This window comes from Amblyomma mixtum, chromosome 6 (assembly GCF_055824585.1).
Source record: "Amblyomma mixtum isolate Tamu chromosome 6, ASM5582458v1, whole genome shotgun sequence".
Taxonomy (NCBI): Eukaryota; Metazoa; Arthropoda; class Arachnida; order Ixodida; family Ixodidae; genus Amblyomma; species Amblyomma mixtum.
The window spans coordinates 30,311,695-30,318,590 of NC_143017.1; the positions used below are offsets into that span (position 1 = coordinate 30,311,695).

Here is a 6,896-nt window from a genome sequence, read left to right on the forward strand (position 1 = left end):
TGTACTGCAAGTCACTGAGGATTTGGTCAGGTGTTTCATTCCAGTACGCCCGTGAAATGACACCCTTGACTGCTGCTGGAGGGGCCGCGATGTACGCGGCTACCGGGTATTGCTGTCCATCTCATGTTATTTGTTGAATTTTGACCAATGAGAGAGCTGTTGCCTCCGCTACCGCCGCCACTGTGAAGGTGTTGTTAGTTGGGTGGATTCTTATGTGCAACTCGCCTATCACTGAACAGCTCAGCGTCGAGTGAAGTGCCTGCAGGATACTGGGAGCCGGGAGCTTCTCCAGGGAGAGGCCGCCTCGCGGGCGAAAGACGACTCTGATGGTTCCCGCCGGCAGTGCGGCGAGTTGCTTACTTCTATGGACGACGGCGCGCGTCATGCGTAGGAGCTGCGGCGTCTCCTTGAACGCGTTTCGGGAGTGCCCAGAAGCAGCGTCCGGTGGCGCGCCGGCGTTGCTGGCGCTTGGCTTAGATTGAACGGAGGCCGATGCCAAGTGTTTTGGCGGCGAATCCGAATCCGTGGTCCGAGTACGGTATGCATGCAGCACAGTTTTCCACTCACCACGGTGGCAGTCCAACGAGTTAGAAGTCTCTCCATCCACGGGTTCCTCCATGGCTGTTGGGTAGGGAGGCACGCGGCGCGCCGGCGAGGGTCGCCTCGACGAGGCGAGGCTTAGCGCAACGGCGTGGCTGCCAGAGACATTTTCACCAGGTAGCTCACCGAGGTCATTGGGCACATCCAAAAGATGGTAGGGATTGGGGTCCGTGAAACTTCCAGGATCCGTTGAGGGCCTTGGTGGGCTCTAGAAAGGACTTAGCTGGGCACAGGAACCAGAAATTGGCGGAGCCGGTAAGAAACACGTTCGCTTACTCGGGCACCCTCTTTTTCGAGGCCTACTTGCTTATCTGTTTGTTCTCGTGCCGTGATGGTCCATTGAGAGATGAGAAATGGCACCAGCGTTGTTACCGGCGAGCGGGGTGCTCCCTCATGGCCTGTTCTTTCACTTATCACTCAGACTGGCTGGTGTTTACCCGATAACGAGCGTTATCTCTTAAAATACTTCCTACCATGTTAGACACTCCCGCTGGCGTGATAAGGGCATGCGATGCCGCGCGCAGTTGCCAAATAACCAACTGCTTCACCGTCCGCCGGTATGTGGCGCAACTTGTGCTGCAAATCCAGAGGGTTTTCAAGCCCGGGCTCATCAGGATTATCGCTTCTCGGCCTTTTTGCTGAGCGGACGTGTCCCGCTGCTGCTCCGCTCGCGATCGTTTTCTGTGTGTATGCTGGTCCCGGCGGGCGCCCCGTTCTCGGCCGCCGCCCCGTGCTCTAGCGTTCCCGGAGGTCCAGCCGTCCGTGCCCCGGCGCCAGGCCTGCTGCCGCGGTGCCGAGGGAGTGGCCATGGATCTCCCGCCGCCCGCAACGCGCTCCACAAAGGCGCAATGCTTTAACATCGTGATGCCGGAGCCTGTTCCGGCGGACGACCTCATCGACGCGCTCGAGGCTGTCGTCGGTGTCGGGGGGCTGCAATATTTGCAGCACCTAGGCGGAACCCGTTTCCTGTGTGCTGTAAGCACGATGGCGCAAGCCTCGAAGATGGTGGCGGCGGGGTGCTTCTCCGTCGCCGGTAAACAAGTGCCGCTGGTGCAGATGGCCGCACCAGTGGTTTTTGTGACGGTTTTGCGTCTGCGGCCGTCCGTCACCGACGACGCCCTTGCTGCTGCCCTGGCTCCCTACGGCAAGGTGCGGGCTATCACGGAGCCTGTGTTCAAGAGCCGGCGACATATCCGGAACGGGTGCCGCCTCGTCAAGTTGGATATGACACGACAGCCACCAAACTTCCTCTCCGTCGCGGGTCACCGCGCTATGCTCGAATATCGAGGCATGAAGCGCATGAAGAGGCATGAAGGGTCGCGGTGCGGAGCGGAGGGCCACCTCGGAGCGGCCTGCAAGGCGGTGAAGTGCGGGCGCTGCTCCGCTTTCGGGCACGAGTCGGAGTCGTGCAGCGCGACGTGCAAGCGGTGCGGCGGTCACTACGCGACGTCCGACTGCGTCCTCCCCCGTTCTTATCGCCGCCGCTGCTGCAGGTGCCGCTGCCCGCCTGCAGGAAACCATCGACGGGGCGGCTACCAACGACCCCCCTGGCGTGCCGGGCGAACCCCCGGATCCTCCGAAGGAGCCCCCAGACCCCGAGGGCAACGGCGAGCCCACGAGCGCGCCGCGTGAGGCCGAGTCGCGTCGTGACGACGTCTCGAACTCTACGGTGATCCTCGCGTTGCCGTCCAACGGAGCGAGCTCCGATGCGACGTCCGAGGAAGACACGTCGTGTGCGTGCTCCTCCGACGAGGACTCGGAGGTTTCAGGCCTCCCGAAGGACCTGACCGTGATGCCGTCCCTGGAGGCGGCTTTGTTCGAGGACCTGCCGCCCGCGGGTCAGCCCCAGCAGTCCGAGCCGAGCGCCGACTCCTCCGGCACCCGCTCCTCGGAGACCGACCTGCCGACCTCTTCAGAGGACCTGAGCCAGGCCGGCGACAACGTTGGCGCGACGCGCCTGCTGCCCGGCAGTGCCCCTGCCGCTCTGCCCGAGAGGCGCACTGGCGCCGCGACTCCGGCACTTAAGGGGGGCCGCATGACTCCCCAACCAGTTGGCGCCGAAGAAACCAAGCGCGCGATGTCCTCGTAGGACAGCGCAGCGGCCCGCTTCGTCGTCTGCGGCCCCCCAGAAGAGGGTGAAGACGACACGGAGCGAGGCGCGATGGACATCGCACACGACTCCACGTAGGAGCCATGGCGGAGGCCCCCGGCCGTAACGGCCCTCCTCCTCCTCCCCTGCTGAGTGGCGGCTCGGGCGCAGCACTTTCGGCGCTCGCCCGGCGCCTTTATCTTGTCGGCGCGCTGGCTTCGTCGGCGCGGTGTGCAAACGATGGACGGTGTCTGTGCGGTGGAATGTGTTGGTGCGCGTGTGACTGTGTGTGTTTTCCGCAGCCGCGTGCATCGACCGGACCATTCCACTACAGAGCCGCTTGCATCGCTTGGCATCGTCGCCCCGTCGTCGCGGGGCCGCCAGCCCGGACGCCAGCAGGGACCCGGGCCGGCCCGCCCCCCAGCGCCTCGCCTACCCCCCAGCGCCGTTGTGTCACCGCACCCACAGACTCTGCCCGAAGAACTGTGCCGTGAGTCCGTCGCCGTTTTGTTTTGTTCGCTTGTTTTGTCGTTTTGCTTTGTTGTATTGTTCTCCGCTTTATTTTTATGATGGCTGTTTTTCGGTTCGCTTCTTTTAACGCGCAGGGTTTTCGCTCTCCCGATAAGCAGCGGGAGGTGCTCCACCTTGCGCGTTCGTTTTGTATCGATGTTTTTTTGCAGGAGTGCAGCTTTCGCACTCCTGGTGATGTTATTCCTTTTAAGTCTCGCTTCCGTATCGATGCGTTCTTTAGTTTAACGGACTCACGATGTTGCGGCGTGGGTGTGGTTTTCCTGAACCCGGCATTTAGATCAAGTGCTCACTGCACTTACGGTCTGGACGGACGCTTGATTGTGGTCGACCTATTCTTTAATGGTCGCAAGACCCGCTTTGTAAATGTTTACGCGCCAGTCACGCGCAGCTTGACTGGCGAGTTTTTCAAATCGATCGCGTCCTTCTTTCTTGAGGATATCCCACATCTCCTGCTTGGGGACTTTGTGTTCTTGAAACGCACCGCGACATCAGGGGGCCTGGACAAGGAGCCTCAGCTTACCACGCAAAAGAGCTTAAAAAGCTCGTTCGGTCCCTAGATTTACAGGACGCGTGGGTGAACCTTTTTGGCGACCCTTTTCTCGCGACACGCGTTCGAGGCCAGAGTGCGAGCCGGCTTGACCGGGTTTACCTACCCTCCACTCTGGTCCCTCTCTTAGTTGAATGCGCGGTACACGCCTTCCCGCCTGGCGCGGGTAACCTCAGCGACCATATTCAGGTCGTAGTGGCCCTTCGGGCATCGCCTGGTCGGTCCAGCAGCCCCCTGATGTGGCGCATGGATGGAGCGGTGCTGAACGATGATGTGTGTCTTGCAGAGATTCGTGATGTACATAGTGTTTCTGTCTCTGAAGTGTCTGATTACACCCCTGCTGTGTGGGACGCTTTGAAGTCCCCCTGGCGCGATGTCTTGGTGCGCGCGGGCAAAGCGCGGCGCGTCCGCGTAACCTCCACGCTAAACGACATCTTGCGGCGCATGCGCATCGTCCGAAACGGCGGTCAGCTTACTTTCGCGATGCGCGAATACCTAGAGGATCTTCGCGTCCGTTACCATCAGATCCTTGAGGATAGCTTGCGTGCGTCGCGCCGCTCAGCGAACTGGCGCATGCCCCTCGACGACACGGCATACCTCGGATACGCGAGATCTCTGGGTCGCGACAGAGGTCGTGGAACACGCGTAGAGGATGTCTTGGTGAACGATGACACGCTGTCCTCAGACGAGGCAGTGATCCAACAGACTTTCTGCGCACATTTCGCGGCCCTCTTCTCTTCCCGGGGCCAGGGCGAGAGAGAAGGGTTCGAGGAAGCAGTCGGCTCCTTTTGCGTTCCCCTTCCTCAGCTTCCGAACGAGGCACGCGCGGCTCTCACCGCGCCAGCGACTAGCGAAGAGGTCAGGGAAGCACTGAGTTCGATGAACCAGTCGACGGCTCCCGGTCCTGATGGGCTGTTGGCGCGTTTTTACTCCGCCTTTTTCGGCGTAGTCGGCGGGTTGCTTGCCCAGCTCATCCAACATTTCCTCGCCGGCGGGGAAAAACCTCGCTCGTTCGGCCTCGGCCGCATTGTCCTTTTGCCAAAGGAGGGTATGACACCGTCGAGCCCTTCGTCTTGGCGGCCGATTACCCTCCTGAATACCGACTACAAAGTGGTAGCTACACTGCTCGTACGGCGCCTTCGGTGCTACCTGCAGGATCTGGTGAGCCCGTACCAGTCGTGCGCTGTGCCGGGCCGGTCGGTGTTCACTTCGTTGACCCTCGCGAGGGACGTCTTCGAATACGCGTGCGCAAAGGGCGTCAATGGCGCCTTCGTAGCGCTCGACCAGGCCAAAGCACTCGACCGCGTCAGTCAGAGCTATCTTTTCGACCTGCTCCGCTCGCTTTACAGCGGGCTGGAAAGTGAGCTCGTATTAAACGGCTCGATCGCTGGCAGTTTTCAGGTCACGCGGGGAGTGCGACAGGGGTGCCCGCTCTCGCCGGCCCTCTTCGTGCTCGCGCTGGAGCCCCTTCTGCGCAGAGTGTCCGCGGAGAGGCGCATTCGAGGTTTCCCCATGGTTGGACAGGAGACGCTGGTTGTCTCCGCGTGCGCGGATGACATCTCCGTTTTTGTACGCGACGGTGACAGCTTCCGCATTTTCCTGTCGATCTTTGCCGAATATGCGTCCTTGTCGGGCGCGCAGCTCAACACGAACAAAAGCCATGCGCTGCGTTTTGGTTCTTTTGTGGGCCCGCTACCTGACGACTTAAACTTTGTTCGCGCTGTACGCGTGCTTGGAGTGCTCTTTGAGCCGAGCGGCGTCTCGCCCCGCGCTTGGGACGAGGCAGTGTCACGGGCCACTTCGGTCCTGTCAGATGCGGCCGCGTTCCGCCTCTCTTTGATGGCCAAGGTCGAGGTTGTCAAGACCCGCGCCTACGCCTTCGCACTTAACGTCTCGCGCGTCGCGATCATCCCGCGCTGCACCGCCGGCCTTCTAGCCTCTCTCGTAGGCACTTACTGTCCCTACCGACGAACAGGGGAGGCCTCGGTCTTCCCTGTATTCAGACAGTGTCGAGAGTGTGTGCAGCCAGGCTCGTCAACTCACTCTTACTACAGGAGTGGTATCCAGGGCGGAACTTGTTGGCCTATTGGCTTGGCACAGGTCGGCGCGCGTTCGGCCTTGACAGGTACCTCGGACCGCAGGCCGAGAGACCGTCCGCCTTCTACCGCGCCGTTGAAGGCTTCAAGCGGGCACTGGACGCCGACCTTCCCCAGGTCGAGCTTTCAGACAGGGCTCCAATTGCTGTTAGCCAACAGATCGCGTGCGCCCGCCTCTCTGAAGACGACGCGCGTAGGACAGCCGCGTCCGAATGGGCCGACTGCGCGACCGGTCGCCTGCCCAGTGAGGTTGTTGACTTCGAGTGGCAGAGGCGCTGGGGCGTCCTGCCCACGCGCCAGCGCCTATGGGCCTGGAGAATCGTCCGCGACGACCAGTGCGCCAACTGCGGGTCGTCGGAGACGATAGAACATGTGTTTTTCAGTTGTGCTGTTGCGCGCACCATGTGGCGCTTGGTATACCGTATGAACGGCGCGAGACCCGCTTCTTGTTCGCGGCGCCGACAGGGCCTGTTTGCCAAATTGGTCGTGGCGACCACCATGTTTGTTTTGTGGCAGCGTCGCTGCCTCGCCGAGGCGCGCCGTACTCCGGCGCGCGCAATGTACCTGGCGCTGCAGACCCTTCGCCTCGCCATATGGAAGTATCTGTCTGACCAGCTAGACCGAGATGGCGAGGCGAGGTTCCTGCGGCGTTGGCACACAAGGTTCTCTGTGGTTCGGGGGGGGGGGGGGGGGGGGGGGGGGGGGGGGGCAGGCTGGAGATGCCGGTTCTCCGGTACTAGCCACCCTCCCCCCCCTCCCCCCCCCACATCTCCCACCACACTTTTTGCTGTAAAAATTGCATTATAGTGCTCCTTCTTTTGTGTGTATTACTATACATGGTGGCTAGTGTTATGCCACCCACTGTGCCCTTAATTGTTTTTGTTTTGTAGTGGGACATGTTCCCGCCCACGAGGGCAATTGTATCCAACTGTCAAGTGCGGGCTTGTTGTGACTGTGTATACTTTTGTGCGGAGCCGGCTCCTTAGTGTGTATATGTATTTCATATGTACTGTACTGCTCTGTTTCGTTCACA

General features: G+C 60.9%; 1 protein-coding gene across 1 annotated transcript; it reads left to right on the forward strand.

The window, feature by feature from the left end:
• The first annotated feature begins 1,407 nt into the window (after positions 1–1,407).
• On the forward strand, positions 1,408–2,689 carry LOC149338692 (uncharacterized). The gene is made up of 2 exons (XM_089550773.1): positions 1,408–2,109; positions 2,183–2,689. The coding sequence occupies exons 1-2, from the start codon at positions 1,408–1,410 to the stop codon at positions 2,687–2,689; spliced, it is 1,209 nt and encodes a 402-aa protein (XP_089406899.1).
• The last annotated feature ends 4,207 nt before the right edge of the window (positions 2,690–6,896 follow it).

Bases quoted from the DNA above. Each gene is read 5' to 3' on its own strand.
- LOC149338692 (XM_089550773.1), top strand. From the start codon at position 1,408: ATGGATCTCCCGCCGCCCGCAACGCGCTCCACAAAGGCGCAATGCTTT. The intron at 2,110-2,182 runs GCAGGAAACCAT...GATCCTCCGAAG, and splicing joins GCAGGTGCCGCTGCCCGCCT to GAGCCCCCAGACCCCGAGGG.